The sequence below is a fragment of the Pecten maximus genome, chromosome 7 (assembly GCF_902652985.1).
Source record: "Pecten maximus chromosome 7, xPecMax1.1, whole genome shotgun sequence".
In the NCBI taxonomy this organism is placed as follows: Eukaryota; Metazoa; Mollusca; class Bivalvia; order Pectinida; family Pectinidae; genus Pecten; species Pecten maximus.
In genome coordinates this window covers 16907264-16935113 of record NC_047021.1, presented here as the reverse complement: position 1 = coordinate 16935113, position 27850 = coordinate 16907264, and the positions used below count along the sequence as shown (strand labels likewise).

At 37.9% G+C, this 27850-nt stretch overlaps 2 protein-coding genes across 3 annotated transcripts in view; both read left to right on the top strand.

Annotated features, from left to right (window-relative positions):
- Positions 1-12458, top strand: part of LOC117331769 (ribitol-5-phosphate xylosyltransferase 1-like) — a 151426-nt gene extending 138968 nt beyond the window's left edge. Inside the window, exons 5-7 of one of the 2 annotated variants that reach the window (XR_004533648.1) lie at positions 624-794; positions 1011-5632; positions 5695-12458. Coding sequence is in view for 1 of the 2 variants with exons in the window: in XM_033890647.1 (XP_033746538.1) it covers positions 624-794; positions 1011-1425 (586 nt within the window). In the remaining variant the exon portion in view is untranslated. Of the gene's footprint in view, positions 1-623; positions 795-1010 lie in introns of both variants that reach the window. The other variant, XM_033890647.1, reaches the window with a different exon arrangement.
- A 12681-nt stretch (positions 12459-25139) lies between these two features.
- LOC117331094 (stress protein DDR48-like) lies at positions 25140-26511 on the top strand. Its single transcript, XM_033889690.1, has 2 exons — positions 25140-25186; positions 25707-26511. Exons 1-2 carry the CDS (start codon positions 25140-25142, stop codon positions 26509-26511), a joined length of 852 nt encoding a protein of 283 aa, XP_033745581.1.
- The last annotated feature ends 1339 nt before the right edge of the window (positions 26512-27850 follow it).

Genomic DNA, 27850 nt, shown 5'->3' with positions numbered 1-27850 from the left:
CTAGGGGACTTAAAATTGGACTCAAAGTAAAGGGTGGGCTTATTACAGAATCATAAATAGCATTTTAACTGAACTGCAGTAGACATATTGGCTGGACTCATTATGGCCCAGGCATGCTGAATATGGTATATTCTGTGTTAAATTATTTCAATACAAAATTGAGTGAAATAATTGAAATTTGAGATTGATTTAATTTATTGTCATTGTTGATGTCATATTTAAATATCATCAATATATTGATTTACATTGCTTTTGATTATGATCAAATCAGAATTTCCAAATTGATGAAAGTTATGCAAGAGTATGAAATAATGCACTGATGACTTGATTACAAAGCCAGTGACAAAAAAAGATAAGTTTTCTTCTAGAGTCAATATCTAAAGCTGCATAAGAGGCAACATCTATGGTGTCAATATTTTTAGTAATGCATATATTGTCAAACATAAAGATAACAATGATAGTAGACAAAAGGTTTTTTTTTGTGTTATTAGTCTTTGTAAGGATTTGATAAGGAAAATAAGTGTTGACTGAAAAAGAGAGAAAGATCTGAGCCTAACCCTCTTTTACATAGGTTTGTCTGCAAAGTAATCTGTCAAAATTAATGATTTTTTTATTTGCTTCAGGTATCGTGAGTTTCCGAAGGTGAAAGGTAACAACGTCCCAGTGATGAACAGCAGAAAATACTTATGCAACTTTTTGGGGACAATCTATAAAAACTCGACTAGAGAGACGTTAGTACAGACTCTCACAGCTAGCTCAATAGGGAGTTCTTGTTTTATAAAAGCCCGGCACACGTAAGTCTAACACTAACAGATCAAATTCAAAACTGGTTTGTAACTTTCGTTACCAGGTAGTCATATTTCGCTGATAAAAAATGTTAAAGCCAATTGAGGATGAGTATAAAATACTTCAGAATATGATTGGAATATAACTTGAATGCATGAAGTTTGTTTGATATTACAACAATGAATACTGTTCTAGAGTGTACGAATCATTGTTCCCTTTTACAGCTGGCTGCCAAACGAGTCGGATGACAGTAGAGACACCTACCTAAGGGCCCTCGCCCAAAGTGACCTTACCCTCAACCCAGTGGGGATCAACACGGAGTGCTACAGGATCTACGAGGCTATGTCATATGGATCAGTCCCTGTCATAGAGGATGTGATGACCACTGGTCAGTGTGGCGAGTCGCCTACTTCTGACTCTGTTCCGCTCCGTTTGCTCAAAGAAGAAAATGCTCCAGTTATATATATCAAAGATTGGAAAGAATTAAAAGACTTACTTCAAAGGGAGTCAACTTTGTCACAAGAATATAAAGCAAAACGAAGGAAAGAATTGATATTATGGTATGAAAATTTTAAATTGAAAATGCGAGATAAATTTGTAAAAGTTTTGGAAGAAAGGTTTTTTCATATTTATCGATAACAGCTTTTTTTATTGTGTATGGTTAGAATGCCTTTGTCATAGTTGCCTAATAATTGCAAAAATGAATGTAGAATTAAAATGACGGACGTTTATTCTGTAGCAGAAACTATATCTACCTATAAAGACACACACTAGTGATGTATAGTTAATTCTATGCAAAGATGTTAATGGCACAACATATTTATCCAGTTCAATTTTTCTTCTTCAAATTTTATCTTTTATCTTGCTGTGTCTTGCATCAACTCTAAAGTCTTCCATTTGTTTTGGCTCAATATAAAAGTAATTTATTTGTGATCCAGTTATCTCCCTTAGTACGTTGGTTTTACTCCAATGCTCCTTTGTCCTATTCTGTTATATACAAATTTTGTCTTAAATGAACATGTTTTAAGATTCTTTTCACATATCTGATTAATGAGTTTTGGGGAAAAGCCCAATCAAAAAGTTTTAAAGAGGTCAAAATATATTGTAGATGGTTGAGAAAAAACCTGATTTTCAGGATTCAGGCATGCACCTTGCAAATTGGTGGAAAATATATACATGTACTACACAATCAATTCTTTCTATTACATTTTCATATATTGTGAAATACTAAGACATATTTTACTATGATACATGTAAATCATTTTAAGGAAATGCTATACATTCTCAGTAATTTGATTTAAAAAGGACCTTCTTTGAATTTGTATATGTTTTATATTATCATTGATTTTGTTTTCTTCATTCTATTTTAAAGTCAAAGCAGTTTTACTTTTGCCTCAAATGATAAACACAGCATTATAATGATAGGGAAATATTTAAAGTGACTTTTAATACTGCACTGGTGCTTTGTTAAACTTGAATTCAATTTAAATAACTATCTTTTTATTTCTTAATTTTGATAGATTGAAATATTTTATCTGTCTTCATGAATGTTTTGCATTTGAACAGGTGTAGGTCAAAACTATTACATGGGAGTTATGTTCACACAAAACTATTACATGGGAGTTATGTTCACACAAAACTATTACATGGGAGTTATGTTCACACCCAAAATTGTATCAATGTCCACAGTTGTCAACACAATTTTGGTTTTATTTTTCATCCAAATATTTGGCATTTTTTATTCAGAAAGAGTTAGCTCCCTTCTATCAGAATATTTACTGCATCAGTTTTAATTATAAAAGGATGTAGTTCTGCATATATAGATGGCTAGCTAATATGAAATGCATGTTTATCCGGAAATAAAACCAGCATAAATATCATCTAATTTCTGCTTTAAGTTGCATCCAATCATTTTATTGTTGTTGAGTGTATGATAATTTTATAAGATTCAGCAACGGCTGTCTCAAATTTTAGCAAGCGGAGTAAACGTCTCAATGTTCCCTTAAGTCTCAAATGTCATAATACATAATGTTGCCAATATTTTATCCCAAAAAGTCTGTTATTATTATTGTATAAACATTTAAAAAAAAAAAAACTAAAACTGTTTTACATACATGAACCTTGCCAACTACAATGTATTAAAAAAAAATTGTTTTGGTATATTTTTTCCCTCTAGTGAGTGAATTAAAATCATTTGTATGACTATTTTGCTCTGGTGCTTAAATGCTATTAGAATTTTTTACATTTGCAGTTCAACACAAAACATTGTGTTACATGTCCCTTAATCAACAATAAATTATAATGTGAGATATGTTATTTTGTTATAGACAGTCATGTTTATGTTTTTATCAGTTATATAAAGGTTGTGTTGTACTGCTTACATATGGAAATCTGTGCTCACTTTATTACTGTAATTGACCTAATAAGCACACTACTCTTACAAAAACACTAAAGGGATGTGTTTGATAGAACCATGAATGTACAGGGAAAAACTTTCATGTGAAATTTGTGTGGAAAAATGTAACAAAATAATCCTGAGTCTTTGGTTAGAAGACTGATGATGATATTAGCAGATGAATGAGGTAGGGAACTTTTTATTAAAGGTTGGGATGTACTTATAGGGATAGGTGCACTTATTAGGTGAAAGAGGTATAGTATTTGAAAAATGATGTGAAGCCATTGTTTGTCATGTAGTACGTGTTTTAATTGATGGAGTTAGCAATTCCTAAACTTTCAGCATGCATAAGTTTTAAATTCTATGTTACAATGTACAATGTATATACATGTATATTATGTACTTTGCTTTTGTTCAGTTTGCTTAGTAAATCCTCATTCTATCACAATAATGATTTGTAAGTTTGCATTTGATTTGAAGATGAAAGCAACATCAGAGGAAGTTTACACTGCATTTTAAGTAAAATAGATTTTAATTTCTGTATAAATTAATTCACTATAGATTTGTATTACAATTTGATATGAAAAAGTAGTTCCTTAATTTAATAGATGTAGAGTATACATTAGTCTACTGGTGAGCCACAGAGAACAAATACTTGTATTGTAGGAAATTATTAATCAAGTTATCAATGTGTATTGTTTTTTACTGTTACAATTTGACACAGGTATATACCAAAGTCTTTCAGACATTCTTGTTCAAAATTATTATTATTACAAAAACTAATTCATGTTAACCCTGTGTAGTTAATTGGTAGATAGTACAAGTTTTCTGTTGTACATGTGGTCCTTGTATCAAACATGTTAAAACTTGGTAGATTAAATCTTGTTATTTATGAAATATTATTAATATTTTGTTTAAAAATCTATAATGCATCTTTTTCAAATTCTTAAGTAGTTTAATATTAGTATCTAGGTTATAATTCATCCTCTGAAAATACCTGTAAGAATTGGATTATTTAAACGTTTTTGATATTATTGAATAGACTTAAAAACAATGGCTCCCAGAGAGCATTGCAGTGCCCTCCATAGTTTGTGTAAGGAACCCTGGGAGAAATTGGTGTTCCAAATGCTTTGCAATTTAAAATGTGCGAAAAAAGTGTATGCAACAATATAGATTAGGCTGGTATATAGAGACACTTGTACAGATGGAGGAATTGATATTACTTTGTGTAAGATGTAGTTGTATAATAATTTTCATGTAATAAAAACACCAATGTTGTTTTCTGCTAAATAAATTGTGACCTAGAAAATTATATTCAGAATAGATACCACAAAATAACTCAAATTTTCCAGTTATTATGATTACGCAGTAAAGATGATAATTTACTTTAACTTTCACCTGTTATAAGCTATTCTTATGGTTAAAAAAAAATGTCATGCGTTATCTACTGGAAGGCAGAGTTGTCTTTCCTGTTTTAAGGTGGCTCCATGGCTGGAATATGTTGACCCAGATACAGCTGATAGCCCTGTAATTATCACTAGATTATAAACTTCTGATTTCTAACAATAAAGACAGTGGTATGATGATGTATTAAAACTGCTGAATATCACCAACAAGTGAAAGTAAGAAATGATGGAAATCATTTTTTGAAAACCTTAAATATTCCAGTTTCTTTTCTAGAATGAATGAGATTGCTACTCTACATGTGAATGAGGGGTGTACATGTGTTCCAATCAATGAATTACAATGAATATCAGTCTAATACATCTGTTTAATGAATGAGATGCTTTTACATTATATGCCACTACATGTACCAGTACATGTGTACTAAACGGGACAGGACAAGTACCTGTATATGTATGAGATGTTATATATATATTTATATCTGGCTGTGACAGAAGTAGGTCATATTGAAATCAACCATGTCTTTATTCTGGGGATCAAAGTACAGGTGACTTGAGATCTTTGTACTTTTGAAAACTAGCTGAGTGTCTGGATAATTTTAATTGTGTGTGGCAGACATTGAATTTGACAGAGAACTGAGAATGTGTGAATCATTTGGTAACAGTGATTGAGTGTTAATTATCAGGTGTACTTGTCACCTGTAACGTAATTAAGGTCACAAGACAATGAACTATTGTTTATCTTAAATTCAATTTCATTTAAAAAAAAACTCTAGGAATACTAAGTTTAATTTTCAAGTTATTGTAAAACCTAGAATCATTGTCGAGTTTACAGTTCCAGAATAAGAAGGCTGTATAAAGTAAAGTGTATCTATGGTAATATTGTTTCATAAGACTGACTGAAGATGCAACTATAACATTTTCTGGCAAGAAGGTCATGCCTGGTCATAAGCCCACACATAGGGCCTCTAAACAAATGTAATTCCACTGTCCTGTAAATAGCCCGCCCCCTGATAGGTTATATGGTGACACCATAGGCCTGGTAAAGGTTATATGGTGACAACATAGGCCTGGTAAAGGTTATATGGTGACAACATAGGCCTGGTAAAGGTTATATGGTGACAACATAGGCCTGGTAAAGGTTATATGGTGACAACATGGGCCCGGTAAAGGTTATATGGTGACACCATGGGCCTGGTAAAGGTTATATGGTGACACCATGGGCCTGGTAAAGGTTATATGGTGACACCATGGGCCTGGTAAAGGTTATATGGTGACACCATGGGCTCAGTAAAGATTATATGGTGACACCATGGGCCTGGTAAAGGTTATATGGTGACAACATGGGCCTGGTAAAGGTTATATGGTGACACCATGGGCCTGGTAAAGGTTATATGGTGACACCATGGGCCTGGTAAAGGTTATATGGTGACACCATGGGCCCGGTAAAGGTTATATGGTGACACCATGGGCCTGGTAAAGGTTATATGGTGACACCATGGGCCCGGTAAAGGTTATATGGTGACACCATGGGCCTGGTAAAGGTTATATTGTGACACCATGGGCCCGGTAAAGGTTATATGGTGACACCATGGGCCTGGTAAAGGTTATATGGTGACACCATGGGCTTGGTAAAGGTTATATGGTGACACCATGGGCTTGGTAAAGGTTATATTGTGACACCATGGGCCTGGTAAAGGTTATATGTAATACCATGGGCTTGGTAAAGGTTATATTGTGACACCATGGGCCTGGTAAAGGTTATATGGTGACACCATGGGCCTGGTAAAGGTTATATGGTGACACCATGGGCTTGGTAAAGGTTATATTGTGACACCATGGGCCTGGTAAAGGTTATATTGTGACACCATGGGCCCGGTAAAGGTTATATGGTGACACCATGGGCTTGGTAAAGGTTATATGGTGACACCATGGGCCTGGTAAAGGTTATATTGTGACACCATGGGCCTGGTAAAGGATCAGTATAGTAGATGTTAGGTTTGATTGGAAATGTCTGGTGTTGATTTAGGACAAACATCTTACTCCAATTATCATATAACAGGTTAAAATATTCCATGTGTCGTGTTTGATTTTGTTGGAGAAGTGTAATTCTGTTGTCCGATTTATAAAATCTATTTATAGTTATAACATAAAGTCGATAACTCGTCACCAATGTTGTAACTTAAAAAGTAGTTAAATTATTGGTATGTTGTACTTAAAGATTTTAAGAAATAATTCAGCAGGTTAAATCATCTGCTAAATTAAGATATACTTGTACTTGTATATATATAAGTATTGATACTCTACTTCAACAGTCATTTCAAAGTATGCTGAAGTAAAACACATATCGGAGGTTTCTATGTAGAGGTCAATGTAATCTGAACTTTGTGTACCGTTACAAAAAACATATTCGTAGATATAAAATTAAAAAAGAATTGTTGAACTATATATAAGGCTTCATTGAACAAGTTAACATTTTGTAAATAAAAAATGTAGATTTGAATGCTAAAGAGCTTTTTAAGGTATTCAGCATTACCAAAGTTGATTATCATTCATTGTTAGGATAGTGTCAACATAAACCCTTATAAGGAGTGGCTGTGATTAACTGCTACATACACTTAATATCACACTTAATAGTTTACTTAACAGGTAGGAATATAATTTACATTAACAGACAGGAATATAGTTTACATTAACAGATACGAATTGAGTTTACATTAACACACAGGAATATAGTTTACATTAACAGACAGGAATATAGTTTACATTAACAGACAGGAATATAGTTTACATTAACAGACAGGAATTGAATTTACATTAACAGACAGGAATATAGTTTACATTAACAGACAGGAATATAGTTTACATTAACAGACAGGAATATAGTTTACATTAACAGACAGGAATATAGTTTACATTAACACACAGGAATATAGTTTACATTAACACACAGGAATATAGTTTACATTAACAGACAGGAATTGAATTTACATTTACAAACAGGAATATACTTTACATTAAAAGATAGGAATATTTATATTAATTGTGTTCTGAGGAAAAAGTCTCTACCTCTTTAGTTAAGTAAGTTTTTCATCCACAGTTCAAGAGTTGTTTAAAATTAATTACCTGGATTTGATGTACTGGTAGTTAATTTACCTCAAACCTTTGTTAAATAAACGTATCTATAAAGTTAAAGTTTGATTTGTCTAGTGTTAGTTTTGTCTTCACACATTTGGACTCTTATTTTTATCTCTGCACATTGTTGTCGTTTAATTTAGTTTACATTCCATTTTGAATTGTGAGTGTGCTTAATCATATTTATTAGTATGACTTTAATTACTGTATGTAGTTGATTTATTTGTTTTGACTTGTTTTATTAGAGGCATTGTAACCTCATCAATCTGACTCAGACAAAGGTTTTATCAAATTACATCAATGTTTAGTTCTCCACTTCATTGGTATGTATACTTACAATTATGGCACGACTGTTTTAGAAAACTTATATTTAGCTGAAATTTTTTTTTTTTCTCATCAAATTATTGCTGAATCAAATTAGGTTTTGTTAGAAATTGACAATATCAATACCTATTTACTGACAGGAATTACACACTGTCATTTTATATTACATATGGACGTTCTTATTTATCTAATTCATTCAAAAACATAAAGCATCATTTTTTTCAATCACCATGTGCAAAACAATAACCTCAGGAAATTAAATGTGACAGAAAATTGATGTATAGTCAGACTTGTGAGGTTCAATGTACCTGGTAGATGGTTGTGTTTGTTTCGTGAGATTACAGGAATATATTTATTGTGATTAATGATATAAAAAATATCCAGTGGGTTTGACTGGTATATAGTCCAAGGTGTTCAAAGTCTACTTATCTTTTTGTATTTGTGAAATATAAACATGCAGATACATTTATCAGAAAATGATATGATTTAGTTATATTATGTAATACCTGTGTATGTAACAATCTTTAAAAAAAGATGCAAGTGAAAAATATTCAATGGACATTCAGTTACAATATTTGTATTTCATTTTGCTTGAAATTTCCATTCAGCTGTACTTTTTGTTTGCTCTGCAAACAAACCGATTTTGAGGCTAACTTGCTATAGTTGATTTATGCTTGTGTTAAGTATTTTTGTTTACCAGGATTAAACAAGTTAATCAGAAAATCATTATATACAAGGTGCTATATGTATGTATACCCCAAAGTTAAATCACTGTACTTCTATAGTTGTGTGTTTGTGGGAGCTCTTCAACTAGAGTTACCTCCCTTCGTCAAGATTTACACAGCACTGTTTTATGGATAAGGATATTGTTCAATTGACTTAATTGATAATAACTTATTAAGAAAGAAAGATAAAAATGGAAAAGATTGATGATTGAATTTTTGTACAAGAATGAAATTGATTTCAATTATAAGTGTGATAATCTTAATTGCTTAAAGATTTTATTTGATTTCGGAGGATATATTGTTTGGAGTTTATCCCAAAAATGTTTGAGATATGTTAATGTAATAGGAAATCAATGTTGTTGAAGCTAATTCTTGGTGTGTTTTGAGTCTGTTGGATTAAGTGAGTTTTATGTAAATGGTGTGTGTCTTTGTTAAGAGATATCAGTGATATTTGTGTGGACACTGTGTGTCTGTGAGAGATATCAGTGATATTTGTGTGGACGCTGTGTGTCTTTGAGGGATATCAGTGATATTTGTGTGGATGCTGTGTGTCTGTGAGATATCAGTGATATTTGTGTGGCCACTGTGTGTCTGTGAGGGATATTAGTGATATTTGTGTGGACGCTGTGTGTCTGTGAGATATCAGTGATATTTGTGTGGACACTGTGTGTCTGTGAGAGATATCAGTGATATTTGTGTGGACGCTGTGTGTCTGTGAGATATCAGTGATATTTGTGTGGACGCTGTGTGTCTGTGAGAGATATCAGTGATATTTGTGTGGACGCTGTGTGTTTGTGAGAGATATCAGTGATATTTGTGTGGACGCTGTGTGTCTGTGAGAGATATCAGTGATATTTGTGTGGACGCTGTGTGTCTGTGAGAGATATCAGTGATATTTGTGTGGACACTGTGTGTCTGTGAGAGATATCAGTAATATTTGTGTAAATGTTTTTGTCTGAGAGAGATATCAGTGATATTTGTGTGGACGCTGTGTCTGTGAGAGATATCAGTGATATTTGTGTGGACGCTGTGTGTCTGTGAGAGATATCGGTGATATTTGTGTGGACGCTGTCTGTCTTTGTTAAGAGATATCAGTGATATTTGTGTAGACACTGTGTGTCTGTGAGAGATATCAGTGATATTTGTGTGGACGCTGTGTGTCTGTGAGAGATATCGGTGATATTTGTGTGGACGCTGTCTGTCTTTGTTAAGAGATATCAGTGATATTTGTGTAGACACTGTGTGTCTGTGAGAGATATCAGTGATATTTGTGTGGACGCTGTGTGTCTGAGAGATATCAATGATATTTGTGTGAACGCTGTGTGTCTGTGAGAGATATCAGTGATATTTGTGTGGACGCTGTGTGTCTGTGAGAGATATCAGTGATATTTGTGTGAACGCTGTGTGTCTGTGAGAGATATCAGTGATATTTGTGTGAACGCTGTGTTTCTGTGAGAGATATCAGTGATATTTGTGTGGAGGCTGTGTGTCTGTGAGATATCAGTGATATTTGTGTGGACGCTGTGTGTCTGTGAGAGATATCGGTGATATTTGTGTGGACGCTGTCTGTCTTTGTTAAGAGATATCAGTGATATTTGTGTAGACACTGTGTGTCTGTGAGAGATATCAGTGATATTTGTGTGGACGCTGTGTGTCTGAGAGATATCAATGATATTTGTGTGAACGCTGTGTGTCTGTGAGAGATATCAGTGATATTTGTGTGGACACTGTGTGTCTGTGAGAGATATCAGTGATATTTGTGTAAATGTTTTTGTCTGTGAGAGATACCAGTGATATTTGTGTCGACCCTGTGTCTGTGAGATATCAGTGATATTTGTGTGGGCGCTGTCTGTCTGTGAGAGATATCAGTGATATTTGTGTGGACGCTGTCTGTCTGAGAGATATCAGTGATATTTGTGTGGACACTGTGTGTGTCTGTGAGATATCAGTGATATTTGTGTGGACGCTGTGTGTCTGTGAGAGATATCAGTGATATTTGTGTGGACGCTGTGTGTTTGTGAGAGATATCAGTGATATTTGTGTGGACGCTGTGTGTCTGTGAGAGATATCAGTGATATTTGTGTGGACGCTGTGTGTCTGTGAGAGATATCAGTGATATTTGTGTGGACACTGTGTGTCTGTGAGAGATATCAGTAATATTTGTGTAAATGTTTTTGTCTGAGAGAGATATCAGTGATATTTGTGTGGACGCTGTGTCTGTGAGAGATATCAGTGATATTTGTGTGGACGCTGTGTGTCTGTGAGAGATATCGGTGATATTTGTGTGGACGCTGTCTGTCTTTGTTAAGAGATATCAGTGATATTTGTGTAGACACTGTGTGTCTGTGAGAGATATCAGTGATATTTGTGTGGACGCTGTGTGTCTGTGAGAGATATCGGTGATATTTGTGTGGACGCTGTCTGTCTTTGTTAAGAGATATCAGTGATATTTGTGTAGACACTGTGTGTCTGTGAGAGATATCAGTGATATTTGTGTGGACGCTGTGTGTCTGAGAGATATCAATGATATTTGTGTGAACGCTGTGTGTCTGTGAGAGATATCAGTGATATTTGTGTGGACGCTGTGTGTCTGTGAGAGATATCAGTGATATTTGTGTGAACGCTGTGTGTCTGTGAGAGATATCAGTGATATTTGTGTGAACGCTGTGTTTCTGTGAGAGATATCAGTGATATTTGTGTGGAGGCTGTGTGTCTGTGAGATATCAGTGATATTTGTGTGGACGCTGTGTGTCTGTGAGAGATATCGGTGATATTTGTGTGGACGCTGTCTGTCTTTGTTAAGAGATATCAGTGATATTTGTGTAGACACTGTGTGTCTGTGAGAGATATCAGTGATATTTGTGTGGACGCTGTGTGTCTGTGAGATATCAGTGATATTTGTGTGGACGCTGTGTGTCTGTGAGAGATACCGGTGATATTTGTGTGGACGCTGTGTGTCTGTGAGAGATATCAGTGATATTTGTGTGGACGCTGTGTGTCTGTGAGAGATATCAGTGATATTTGTGTGGACGCTGTGTGTCTGTGAGATATCAGTGATATTTGTGTGGACGCTGTGTGTCTGTGAGAGATATCAGTGATATTTGTGTCGACCCTGTGTGTCTGTGAGATATCAGTGATATTTGTGTGGATGCTGTGTGTCTGAGAGAGATATCAGTGATATTTGTGTGGACGCTGTGTGTCTGAGAGAGATAGTGATATTTGTGTGGACGCTATGTGTCTGAGAGAGATATCAGTGATATTTGTGCTTGAAAGTTAGTGAGAATGCTGTGTCTATTGAGATCTGATAATAATTTGAATGTTGTGTGTCTGCTGAAAAATGAGAAGTATGTGAATGTTGTTTGTCTGTGTTGAGATATCAGTGAGATTTGTGTGAATGTTGTGTGTCAGTTGAGACATGAGAATTGTGTGAATGTCGTTTGTCTGTGTTGGGATTACAGTGAGAATTGTGTGAATGTCGTTTGTCTGTGTTGAGATATCAGTGAGATTTGTGTGAATGTTGTGTGTCAGTTGAGACATGAGAATTGTGTGAATGTCGTTTGTCTAAATGTATGTTGATACAGCACGTGATATATTACGTAATTGTGTCAATGTTTTGAGTCAGACGTCGTAGAGAATACAACATTCCCAATGTACGGATCATCTTGTAGAAATAAACATCTGATTAAAACATATTTTGTTCTGTTTTAAATATTTCAATGATATGATGGTGTTAACGGGATTTAATCAAGATAGCAATGCTGACACATATATACATTGTAGCTTCGCCCCTCTTACACTACCGCAAAGTTTAGTTAAAACCTCAAAGGCCCAACGTGTTCATTCACATATTTTAGATGGGAAAACAATTTGAGTAGAATAGCGCGTTGTCTCTGATGTCGTTTGTCGTATTCAGTGACAATACAATTTGTTAAAATTGAAATTGAAAACGGTTGCGGAGGGAGAGGGAAGTGGAATCCATGTCATAGTTTGCGCTTTTCCGAATGTCTTCGGACATTGTAGCTTTCTTTTCGAAGAAAGACGAAACGTCTATGCAGTATTGTCAATCGATGTACATGTACATTTTTTTATTTTGCAAAACATGGCTTCGGTTGCAACTCAAACCAGACGAACGTCCGAAACATGTAATTCTCTTGGTAAACATCTCGAGAGTTAGACTGAAATCCACCCTGATATGAAGCTCGACCAATCGTCATTGACACGACTAGGTCTGATAGAATGTGGACATAAAAAGGATGAATAGATCGGGGTAAGGGACAGAGCTTGACTGGACATAACCTCAGCAACAGACTCCATTGCAAAATAAACAGCGGAACCGTTACACGTATTACATATATTGTATATTAGAGCGTATCTCGTGACTTAATGGGAGTAATGTACATCTAGATTGAGTTATCGACGGGGCTGTGCACGTGGTGTCGACGGGGCAGTGTTACCAGGGGACAAAACTCTGACAACCCAGAAGGAAGCACATGACAATGCTATACGATCAGAGCAAAGTATAGTTACACTAACTGTTGGATATTGGCTAGGTTAGGATAACATTTTGCCATCAGAAATAGTAACACTTTACCGTATTCTTATGCAACAGTGGAAAGTATATATGAGATTTGGATAGTTGTTTGGTCATTATAAGGAGACTAAGCCATAACTGGATATTCTCGGTACGGAATGTGCTTTACCTGACCCTGTGGCGTTGACTGGTGTATTACCGTGTTTGGTGTGTGTATACAATACGGTTATATATATGCAATATATTGTCGGTAGTTTGATCGCACCTGTTGTAAACAAACAGGTGCGATATATTAGGAGACCAGGATAAAAGATTGTTGGATTACTTGTAATCAAAACAGTTTTACTGCCGGGCTCCTCAAAATCTTCATTTCGGTTTTATCGGGTCCGGAAAGATTTATAGACAGTTCAGCACAACAATTTAAAATATGTAATTTTATTCATCTTGCAACAATGGCGAAACAATTTATATCAACTTATATTAATCACGCTTGTTGGCCCGGATTGAAGTGCGCGAGGAGTTTTATTGTGCACAATATTTTAAAACACCTGGAAGTAATTAACGAATTGTAAATTACCAGGATTTAATGGTTCTGTGAACTTTGCTTTAAATCATATATCATTTTATCATGGCGTAGTTTTGATTTGTGTTATAACTATATGACGAAGATAGACGACAGTGTTTTTTTTTACAATAACGTATTTAATATATCTGTGTTCATATAGTTATAACACAGACACAGTATGATACCTACAATAGTCGTCTAAGGAATGTGCTCCATATTCGCCGTCGCCAGTTACAAGGACTCTCCCTCATACTGCCGTCCCTTCTAGACCGATGAAAACAAAGACATGTTTCACAGCAACCAAAACGTGTAAACTTCCAAAAACATGTTAGAATATTACTGATTACAATAGCATCTAAATCTGATTACTTATGATGTTATAGTATATGCGAGACCGTCACAGGCTCGAAATCGTAAACAACGATCTTTCGTCTCCACTCACGTCATTAATGTGCCTTAGCTTGAGAAAATCGCGACCTCTTCGCTGAAACCAACACCCCACAACGATAGATTAGTTATTGCTGAACATGGAAAAATTAATTAAAATTAGATTAGCTATATCGATATCTCTCTCCGAGATCGGATCGAAAAAGTTCATATTCACGCTTCGCGCTCCCTCCAAGTCCGTCGCTGCGCCCCCTAATGCAAGGGGACCTTCTCCACGGTGAGATCCATCACTGGGTTATATGAGGATGGGTGGAGACATCGGTATATGTTGTTTTGAAATGCATTTATACGAAGGTTGATATGGAAACTCCCATGTCTGATAGAGGACAAGACATTATAAACTGTTATGTTTAATATTCTAAATTATCAAATAGCCTAACTCTACCAAATATTTTTTTTTTTTAAGTATGAATTATTTTGTTGACTATTTATTCATTGCCTTAGTTCTGAATTAACACACTTTGGTGCCTTGCGTGGAGCTAGAATGATGTAAAACCTGTGTGGTGTAGCTTTATTTACCATTTAATTATATACACTGTATATCACATCTACGAGGAATTCACACACTTTGCCCGTGTGGTGTGGTTTTATTTTCAAATTTATTTACATATTACAAATTACTGGTGGCTACAGTACCCGGCCGCTCAGTTGGTCCTGGTAGCGGGCTGCCCGTCCTCCCGTCTGCCAGGTGGGGAGGCAACATATATTTGGTCTGAAACATCCCTGGATGGAGGGAAACCAATTTTGTATAAATGATAGGTCTGGCCCCTTAGGGGCCTGCGGAACGGACCCAAAAGCAGAAATATATCGATTTCTTTCAAATCTTACTTCTCCTGTGGGAATGAAGTGATTTGTTCCATATTTGGTCATAACCATCGTTGGATGAAGGGAAACCAATTTGTATAAACAGTGAGTCGTCAGGTCTCCCAGGGGTTGGAGTAGCGGGGCTCAAAAGGATAAATATAGTAAATTCTTTAAAAAATACTTCTTTTTCTGTATGAATTACACGATATTGTCGAAATTTTAGTCTGAAGCATCATTGCGTGAAGAGAATTTACTTTTGTATAAACGATAAGACTGACCCGGGGCCAGAGGACTAAGACCTAATAGGAGAAGTGTAGTAAATTCTTTAAAATCCGTCTTCTTCTTAAGGAGGAACAGGATATTGGTTTGAAGTCTCCTTGGGTGAAGGGAAATTAATTTTGTATAAGCTGTTGATCTGACCCACCTGGGATCTGAGGGGCGGGTTCCATAGGGAAATTTAGTAAATGCTTTAAAATTTATCTTAATCTATATGAATGTCAGGGTATTGTTTAAAATCGGGTGAACAAGATTCAATTTTGTATTAATGGCGGGACTGATTGATAACGTTGATTTTATGAGATTTTCATTATGTTTATGAATATGATTGGTTAAGTTGTGTTTGAAAGGACATATCACTTACTTTGATATTAGTTGCAGCATATATCGAAAAATAATTTTACAAAACAGTATTATCATTTCCAACCTAATTTCCTGGTTGTAAAGGGACGAATAAATGTATAAACACATGTATGTTGTCTTACCTACATGTAGTTTCATTTAGTTAATTAAAAGTTGTCCGCTAGGGAGCATGCCTGCATGCTGTTTGTAACATTTGGCAGAGAGGGCGCTTTAATTTTTCGACAGCGAAATTGTCAGAGTTTGGTCCTCTATCGCCTGCTACGACCACGTCATCGTCGGCTTTGGTGACATCTTGTCTCATGCTTACGTTACATGTGCGCACGTGCAGCTTTCGATTCAGTTTGGGCGCACATAAATGTGGGTGGAGTTTCATTCGATATTTTGTCGCACCGATAATAATTACCTTCCTATTTTCAACAGAAGAAATATACATTTTCTTTACGTGTGCGATGCTCGTTGTTATGCCCGCTGGTTTCGTAAACACTAACACTGTTCTCATTTTGAGAACGTCACTTATGTCGTAGATGTAATATAAGACGTTAACGTTACGTAGTGTGTCCATGTATTCCACTCTACCTTTGAGTGAGCTAGAGTTAGTCTATTCTTTCCACATCAGTATACTTTCTTTTCTTTAACAGAACACACGATGGGAAGGTGTACACATAAAGTACGCCGTGTTAAACACGATGGGAAGGTGTATACATAACGTACGATGTGTTAAACACGATGGGAACGTGTACACATGAAGTACGCCGTGTTAAACACGATGGGAAGGTGTGCACATGAAGTACGCCGTGTTAAACACGATGGGAAGGTGTACACATAAAGTACGCCGTGTTAAACACGATGGGAAGATGTACACATGAAGTACGATGTGTTAAACACGATGTGAAGGTGTATACATGAAGTACGCCGTGTTAAACACGATGGGAAGGTGTACACATGAAGTACGCTGTATTATACACGATGTGAAGGTGTACACATAAAGTACGCTGTATTATACACGATGTGAAGGTGTACACATAAAGTACGCCGTGTTAAACACGATGGGAAGGTGTACACATGAAGTACGCCGTGTTAAACACGATGGGAAGGTGTACACATAAAGTACGCCGTGTTAAACACGATGGGAAGGTGTACACATGAAGTACGCTGTATTATACACGATGTGAAGGTGTACACATAAAGTACGCCGTGTTAAACACGATGGGAAGGTGTACACATAAAGTACGATGTATTATACACGATGGGAAGGTGTACACATAAAGTACGCTGTATTATACACGATGTGAAGGTGTACACATAAAGTACGCCGTGTTAAACACGATGGGAAGGTGTACACATAAAGTACGATGTGTTAAACACGATGGGAAGGTTTACACATAAAGTACGCCGTGGTAAACACGATGGGAAGGTGTACACATAAAGTACGATGTATTATACACGATGGGAAGGTGTACACATGAAGTACGCCGTGTTAAACACGATGGGAAGGTGTACACATAAAGTACGCCGTGTTAAACACGATGGGAAGATGTACACATGAAGTACGATGTGTTAAACACGATGTGAAGGTGTATACATGAAGTACGCCGTGTTAAACACGATGGGAAGGTGTACACATGAAGTACGCTGTATTATACACGATGTGAAGGTGTACACATAAAGTACGCTGTATTATACACGATGTGAAGATGTACACATAAAGTACGCCGTGTTAAACACGATGGGAAGGTGTACACATGAAGTACGCCGTGTTAAACACGATGGGAAGGTGTACACATAAAGTACGCCGTGTTAAACACGATGGGAAGGTGTACACATGAAGTACGCTGTATTATACACGATGTGAAGGTGTACACATAAAGTACGCCGTGTTAAACACGATGGGAAGGTGTACACATAAAGTACGATGTATTATACACGATGGGAAGGTGTACACATAAAGTACGCTGTATTATACACGATGTGAAGGTGTACACATAAAGTACGCCGTGTTAAACACGATGGGAAGGTGTACACATAAAGTACGATGTATTATACACGATGGGAAGGTGTACACATAAAGTACGCCGTGTTAAACACGATGGGAAGGTGTACACATAAAGTACGATGTATTATACACGATGGGAAGGTGTACACATAAAGTACGCTGTATTATACACGATGGGAAGGTGTACACATAACGTACGCCGTGGTAAACACGATGGGAAGGTGTACACATGAAGTACGCCGTGTTAAACACGATGGGAAGGTGTACACATGAAGTACGCCGTGTTAAACACGACACATAAAGTACGCTGTATTATACACGATGGGAATGTGTACACATAAAGTACGATGTGTTAAACACGATGGGAGGGTGTACACATAAAGTACGCCGTGTTAAACACGATGGGAATGTGTACACATAAAGTACGATGTGTTAAACACGATCGGAAGGTGTACACATGAAGTACGCCGTGTTATACACGATGGGAATATGTACACATGAAGTACGCCGTGTTATACACGATGGGAATATGTACACATGAAGTACGCCGTGTTAAACACGACACATAAAGTACGATGTGTTAAACACGATGTGAAGGTGTACACATGAAGTACGCCGTGTTATACACGATGGGAAGGTGTACACATGAAGTACGCCGTGTTATACACGATGGGAAGGTGTACACATGAAGTACGATGTGTTAAACACGATGGGAAAGTGTACACATAAAGTACGCCGTGTTATACACGATGGGAAGGTGTACACATGAAGTACGCCGTGTTAAACACGATGGGAAGGTGTACACATGAAGTACGATGTGTTAAACACGATGGGAAGGTGTACACATGAAGTACGCCGTGTTAAACACGATGGGAAGGTGTACACATAAAGTACGCCGTGTTAAACACGATCGGAAGGTGTACACATAAAGTACGATGTGTTAAACACGATGTGAAGGTGTACACATGAAGTACGCCGTGTTATACACGATGGGAAGGTGTACACATAAAGTACGATGTGTTAAACACGATGTGAAGGTGTACACATGAAGTACGCCGTGTTATACACGATGGGAAGGTGTACACATAAAGTACGATGTGTTAAACACGATGTGAAGGTGTACACATGAAGTACGCCGTGTTATACACGATGGGAAGGTGTACACATAAAGTACGATGTGTTAAACACGATGTGAAGGTGTACACATGAAGTACGCCGTGTTATACACGATGGGAAGGTGTACACATAAAGTACGCCGTGTTAAACACGATGGGAAGGTGTACACATGAAGTACGCCGTGTTAAACACGATGGGAAGGTGTACACATAAAGTACGCCGTGTTAAACACGATGGGAAGGTGTACACATAAAGTACGCCGTGTTAAACACGATGGGAAGGTGTACACATAAAGTACGATGTGTTAAACACGATGGGAGGGTGTACACATAACGTACGCTGTGTTAAACACGATGGGAGGGTGTACACATAACGTACGCCGTGTTAAACACGATGGGAAGGTGTACACATGAAGTACGCCGTGTTAAACACGACACATAAAGTACGCTGTATTAAACACGATGGGAAGGTGTTCACATAAAGTACGCCGTGTTAAACACGACACATAAAGTACGATGTGTTAAACACGATGGGAAGGTGTACACATAAAGTACGCCGTGTTAAACACGACACATAAAGTACGCTGTATTAAACACGATGGGAAGGTGTACACATGAAGTACGCCGTGTTAAACACGATGGGAAGGTGTACACATGAAGTACGCCGTGTTAAACACGATGGGAAGGTGTACACATAAAGTACGCCGTGTTATACACGATGTGAAGGTGTATACATGAAGTACGCCGTGTTAAACACGACACATAAAGTACGCTGTATTATACACGATGGGAAGGTGTACACATAAAGTACGCTGTATTATACACGATGTGAAGGTGTACACATGAAGTACGCCGTATTATACACGATGTGAAGGTGTATACATAAAGTACGCCGTGTTAAACACGATGGGAATATGTACACATGAAGTACGCCGTGTTAAACACGATGGGTAGGTGTATACATAAAGTACGCCGTGTTAAACACGATGGGAAGGTGTACACATAAAGTACGCCGTGTTAAACACGATCGGAAGATGTACACATGAAGTACGATGTGTTAAACACGATGGGAAGGTGTATACATGAAGTACGCCGTGTTAAACACGATGGGAAGGTGTACACATAAAGTACGACGTGGTAAACACGATGGGAAGGTGTATACATGAAGTACGCCGTGTTAAACACGACACATAAAGTACGCTGTATTATACACGATGGGAAGGTGTACACATAAAGTACGCCGTGTTAAACACGATGGGAAGGTGTACACATGAAGTACGCCGTGTTAAACACGATGGGAAGGTGTACACATGAAGTACGATGTGTTAAACACGATGGGAAGGTGTACACATGAAGTACGCCGTGTTAAACACGATGGGAAGGTGTACACATAAAGTACGCCGTGTTAAACACGATCGGAAGGTGTACACATAAAGTACGATGTGTTAAACACGATGTGAAGGTGTACACATGAAGTACGCCGTGTTATACACGATGGGAAGGTGTACACATAAAGTACGATGTGTTAAACACGATGTGAAGGTGTAGACATGAAGTACGCCGTGTTATACACGATGGGAAGGTGTACACATAAAGTACGATGTGTTAAACACGATGTGAAGGTGTACACATGAAGTACGCCGTGTTATACACGATGGGAAGGTGAACACATAAAGTACGCCGTGTTAAACACGATGGGAAGGTGTACACATGAAGTACGCCGTGTTAAACACGATGGGAAGGTGTACACATAAAGTACGCCGTGTTAAACACGATGGGAAGGTGTACACATAAAGTACGCCGTGTTAAACACGATGGGAAGGTGTACACATAAAGTACGATGTGTTAAACACGATGGGAGGGTGTACACATAACGTACGCCGTGTTAAACACGATGGGAGGGTGTACACATAACGTACGCCGTGTTAAACACGATGGGAAGGTGTACACATGAAGTACGCCGTGTTAAACACGACACATAAAGTACGCTGTATTAAACACGATGGGAAGGTGTACACATAAAGTACGCCGTGTTAAACACGATGGGAAGGTGTACACATGAAGTACGCCGTGTTATACATGACACATAAAGTACGATGTGTTAAACACGATGGGAAGGTGTACACATGAAGTACGCCGTGTTAAACACGACACATAAAGTACGATGTGTTAAACACGATGGGAAGGTGTACACATAAAGTACGCCGTGTTAAACACGACACATAAAGTACGCTGTATTAAACACGATGGGAAGGTGTACACATGAAGTACGCCGTGTTAAACACGACACATAAAGTACGCTGTATTAAACACGATGGGAAGGTGTACACATAAAGTACGCCGTGTTAAACACGATGGGAAGGTGTACACATGAAGTACGCCGTGTTATACACGATGGGAAGGTGTACACATAAAGTACGCCGTGTTATACACGATGGGAAGGTGTACACATGAAGTACGCCGTGTTATACACGATGGGAAGGTGTACACATAAAGTACGCCGTGTTATACACGATGGGAAGGTGTACACATGAAGTACGCCGTGTTATACACGATGGGAAGGTGTACACATGAAGTACGCCGTGTTAAACACGGTGGGAAGGTGTACACATGAAGTACGCCGTGTTAAACACGATGGGAAGGTGTACACATGAAGTACGCCGTGTTAAACACGATGGGAAGGTGTACACATGAAGTACGATGTGTTAAACACGATGGGAAGGTGTACACATAAAGTACGCCGTGTTATACACGATGGGAAGGTGTATACATGAAGTAAGCCGTGTTAAACACAATGGGAAGGTGTACACATAAAGTACGCCGTGTTAAACACGATCGGAAGATGTACACATGAAGTACGATGTGTTAAACACGATGGGAAGGTGTATACATGAAGTACGCCGTGTTAAACACGATGGGAAGGTGTACACATAAAGTACGCCGTGTTATACACGATGTGAAGGTGTATACATGAAGTACGCCGTGTTAAACACGACACATAAAGTACGCTGTATTATACACGATGGGAAGGTGTACACATAAAGTACGCTGTATTATACACGATGTGAAGGTGTACACATGAAGTACGCCGTATTATACACGATGTGAAGGTGTATACATAAAGTACGCCGTGTTAAACACGATGGGAAGGTGTATACATAAGGTACGCTGTGTTAAAGACGATGGGAAGGTGTACACATAAAGTACGCCGTGTTAAACACGATGGGAAGGTGTATACATAAAGTACGATGTATTAAACACGATGGGAAGGTGTACACATGAAGTACGCCGTGTTATACACGATGGAAAGGTGTATACATAAAGTACGCCGTGTTATACACGATGGGAAGGTGTATACATGAAGTACGATGTGTTAAACACGATGTGAAGGTGTACACATGAAGTACGCCGTGTTAAACACGATGGGAAGGTGTACACATGAAGTACGCCGTGTTATACACGATGGGAAGGTGTATACATGAAGTACGATGTGTTAAACACGATGTGAAGGTGTACACATAACGTACGCTGTACTATACAGGATGGGAAGGTTTACACATACAGTACGACGTGGTAAACACGATGGGAAGGTGTACACATGAAGTACGCCGTGTTAAACACGATGGGAAGGTGTACACATAAAGTACGATGTGTTAAACACGATGGGAAGGTGTACACATGAAGTACGCCGTGTTAAACACGATGGGAAGGTGTACACATAAAGTACGCCGTGTTAAACACGATGGGAAGGTGTACACATGAAGTACGCCGTGTTAAACACGATGGGAAGGTGTACACATAAAGTACGCCGTGTTAAACACGATGTGAAGGTGTACACATGAAGTACGCCGTGTTAAACACGATGGGAAGGTGTATACATAAAGGACGATGTGGTAAACACGATGGGAAGTGTACACATAAAGTACGCCGTGTTAAACACGATGGGAAGGTGTACACATAAAGTACGCCGTGTTCAACACGATGGGAAGGTGTACACACAAAGTACGATGTGTTAAACACGATGGGAAGGTGTACACATAAAGTACGCCGTGTTAAACACGATGGGAATATGTACACATGAAGTACGCCGTGTTAAACACGATGGGAATATGTACACATGAAGTACGCCGTGTTAAACACGATGGGAAGGTGTACACATGAAGTACGCCGTGTTAAACACGATGGGAATATGTACACATGAAGTACGCCGTGTTAAACACGATGGGTAGGTGTATACATGAAGTACGCCGTGTTAAACACGATGGGAAGGTGTATACATGAAGTACGCCGTGTTAAACACGATGGGAAGGTGTACACATGAAGTACGCCGTGTTAAACACGATGGGTAGGTGTATACATGAAGTACGCCGTGTTAAACACGATGGGAAGGTGTATACATGAAGTACGCCGTGTTAAACACGATGGGAAGGTGTACACATAAAGTGCGCCGTGTTAAACACGATGGGAAGGTGTACACATGAAGTACGCCGTGTTAAACACGATGGGTAGGTGTATACATGAAGTACGCCGTGTTAAACACGATGGGAATGTATACACATAAAGTACGCCGTGTTAAACACGATGGGAAGGTGTACACATAAAGTACGATGTGTTAAACACGATGGGAAGGTGTACACATAAAGTGCGCCGTGTTAAACACGATGGGAAGGTGTACACATGAAGTACGCCGTGTTAAACACGATGTGAAGGTGTACACATAAAGTACGCCGTGTTAAACACGATGGGAAGGTGTACACATGAAGTACGCCGTGTTAAACACGATGGGAGGGTGTACACATGAAGTGCGCCGTGTTAAACACGATGGGAAGGTGTACACACGAAGTACACTGTGTTAAACACGATGTGAAGGTGTACACATGAAGTACGCCGTGTTATATATGATGGGAAGGTGTATACACAGAGTACGCCGTGTTAAACACGATGGGAAGGTGTACACATAAAGTTCATCCGTGTTAAACACGATGGGAAGGTGTACACATAAAGTTCATCTGTGTTCTGTTATCAAACAATGTTAAATATACTTTTTAAAAATCACTAATCAAAGAAAAAAGTATAGTCCTGAATGTGATCTCGCTCGACGCACGTAACGCTCGTGTACAGAAAAGATAAAGTCGTAAATCAGGCTGCAATTAATATTTTATCAACTCATGGAATTCGTGCCAAAATATGTAATATATTTTTTGAATCCTATTTGTGCGATATATGTAATGTTTTGATTCACACCAACCTATCCTGATTCCTCTGGCTGTATATCACGTTCATACCCACAGGAACTTGGCACGGATTCCCAAACCAATACTAATACCTGCATTACGTATCGACTTTGGATTGGGTATTCCCGTCAAATCCCTGTGATCTTACCGGCTTGTATGTAGTAATACACCTGGTTAGATTGAAAACAATTTAATGTAAATATTTCAGCTATCTTTTTAACAATCACATCAACATATTTATCGATACGGAGAAAGAACAGTGCAGTTTAAAATATTTATATTGCTCATTCCTTATTCATAGATATAATGTTAAAACGTTTATTTATATTGAATTCCTCTGACATAATAGCTTAAGCTAGCAGGTGCACGCGGAGGACAAACTAAAGCGATTACGATGACGGTACATAAAAGTATATGGTGTCCGGGCGACAACATTATCAATCAAAGTTTCCAGTCAATTATCTGATTTATTGAGACGGAGGCTCTTTTAAAAAGCATTCTGACTATGACACGAATGAACTCCTTACAAAATGTCGCTCATAAAATACCTAATAGAATATTCACTTTCTAAAGATAAATATCTGTAATTCTGCTAAATATCCAGGATACGAATCAGATTGACTTACGTTATTAAAAATGCCGTAAAAAATGAAGCTGATTTTCTGTTAATGGGGTTTTAAATCAAAATAGGTTAAAGTTTTATAAAATAGTTAAAAGTACTGCATAAAGGTGGCATTGTGTGATTAAAAACCTTATAAATAAATAGATAAGATTGTTACCGTCGTCGATTTGTGAACGAGGAAATGTTTTGGGTATGGTATTCACCAAAACTGTAATGACTGGTGGCTAATATCTAGGGGTAAGTTGTGTCATTTATACCGTTATAACTGTAATGACTGGTGGCTAATATCTAGGGATTAGTTGTGTCATTTATACCGTTATAACAGCCGTCCAGACTACAGGTATGTAACTCAATACGACCATCAGTATTACAGTATAGTACAGTGGTATTGAGTTGGATTTCGGTATTTAAGACGCCCAGAATGGCATTCCAACATAGGGATGACTTCGGATTGACAGCAGTTATGGGGTAAGACTTTTGTTTCTGATTTCGATATGAAAAACAACTATTTTATGCCTGTATCTTTATTTTACTTTTATTCGAGATTATCCTCTCAGAGATTTAGTCCCTTGTATTTATATAAAATTGTTCCGTACTGTTGTATCCATTACTAAATCAATTTTTGAAGTCATATTCACTTGACTGTTTTTTCAAGAGTCATTTTCATAATCGGATGCACATCACATCAACATATATACCTTTTACCGTCACATCTAAAGGGACACATCCTACCGTCACATCAATGGGGACACATCCTACCGTCACATCTATGGGGACACATCCTACCGTCACATCAATGGGGACACATCCTACCGTCACATCAATGGGACACATCCTACCGTCACATCAATGGGGACACAACCTACCGTCACATCTATAGGGACACATCCTACCGTCACATCAATGGGGACACATCCTACCGTCACATCAATGGGGACACATCCTACCGTCACATCTATAGGGACACATCATACCATCACATCTATAGGGACACATCCTATCGTCACATCAATGGGGACACATCCTACCGTCACATCAATGAGGAAACATCCTACCATCACATCAATGGGGACACATCCTACCGTCACATCAATGAGGACACATCCAACCGTCACATCAATGGGGACATTTCCTACCGTCACATCTATGGGGACACATCCTATCATCACATCAGTGAGGACACATCCTACCGTCACATCAATGGGGACACATCCTACCGTCACATCAACGGGGACACATCCTACCGTCACATCAATGGGGATACATCCTACCGTCACATCTATGGGGACACATCCTACCATCACATCAATGGGGACACATCCTACCGTCACATCTATGGGGACACATCCTACCATCACATCAATGGGGACACATCCTACCGTCACATCAATGGGGACACATCCTACCGTCACATCAACGGGGACACATCCTACCGTCACATCTATGGGGACACATCCTACCATCACATCAATGAGGACACATCCTACCGTCACATCAATGGGGACACATCCTACCGTCACATCTATGGGGACACATCCTACCGTCACATCTATGGGGACACATCCTACCATCACATCAATGGGGACACATCCTACCGTCACATCAATGGGGACACATCCTACCGTCACATCATTGGGGACACATCCTACCGTCACATCTATGGGGACACATCCTACCATCACATCAATGAGGACACATCCTACCGTCACATCAATGGGGACACATCCTATCATCACATGATTTTGATTACACCAATACCATCATATGTATGTAGACAGATCGTACGCTGTTAAACTAAACTGTCCCAGTAGTTCCGCAGGACAAAGGCGACTGAAATGTTGTGGCTATATCTTGGTCCAAAACTTTCTAATAATTCCCCATTATTGTGCCTTGCAGGAATGTTGATTACCACTAAAAGAATGACAAGCATGTATAAATTCAGATTGTTGTTTTCTATAGAAAATGAACATTACTTTTAGCGATCTGTAGTGACAGTCACTTTCATCGACATTTGATTTATCTTACACATGTCATGAATAATCATTTATGTCATGAATAATCATTTAAAAATAGTAAAGGAGGACGACTAAGGCTATCTTATACAGAAACCTATCATAGAAGACAACTTAAGGCATGTCTGAGGTATTCGTTGTATATGTTCATAGTACTATATAACTCTAAGAACTTCGTATTAAGATTACTCGTATAGTTATTGTAAACATGTAAACAAGGCACACGTTAATTATGAGGATAGAAACATTACATTGACATCACATCAGCTACCGGTCAGGTAGGGGACTTTGGTGATACTACAGGACGAAACAGTGGGAATCACGACGCTCCAGCTCCGGGAATCCATATGAGCCTAAACAAATGTACACTTGAAACATGTTTATAAAAGTGAGAGAAAAGCTGGACCTGGCTTTTGTAGGTCTATCTATGTATTCCTCTACTCAGATGTAAATGAAAGTTTGTTATTACGGCACGAGGGTAACAGTTATCTGCTTGGATATCACACACATTTATGTACTACAGTGTGTTTTCCATTTTGGAATCTTTTGACTTTTCGGAATTATGGATATTATATCCACATTATACAGTATATGTACCTGCCCAGGTGTGCTCAGTATGACATATCCTAAAACTTTCACGTGTTTTCACTCTCAAGTAGATATGTAGATATGGCGATATGTCAGCGTCCATTATAACGGACATAGAAACAATGAATAATGTGTTTTAATACTCGCTAAGGTAAACCCAACTAAAGTACTTGAGATTTAGAATGTCAGTCTGTAAATCTAGGCAACAATAAATGGTTGTGAAATGTTATCGTACAAATACTTGTTATATAAATCATACCGACATTAAGACGTTTGTCTTTCTGTCACCCCGTTGTAACTCGGGTATCCTCTAGCAGGACATTTTGTTTTTCGGGCACCTTTCGATGAACATGATATCGTAATCATATTACGTATATCATGGCATCACTCATGTTTGCCTTCAAATCATTCACATAGAATTCATTCTCGACATGACTTTCCATTAATATGATATTTGATAGACTTGTGATTGAAAGTAAAAATTGTATCATAAATATGTTTGTTCTTAAGCCATGACTCAATATAAAAAGTT

Bases quoted from the DNA above. Each gene is read 5' to 3' on its own strand.
- LOC117331094 (XM_033889690.1), top strand. From the start codon at position 25,140: ATGGCATTCCAACATAGGGATGACTTCGGATTGACAGCAGTTATGGG. The intron at 25,187-25,706 runs GTAAGACTTTTG...TCACATCTATAG, and splicing joins GGATTGACAGCAGTTATGGG to GGACACATCCTATCGTCACA.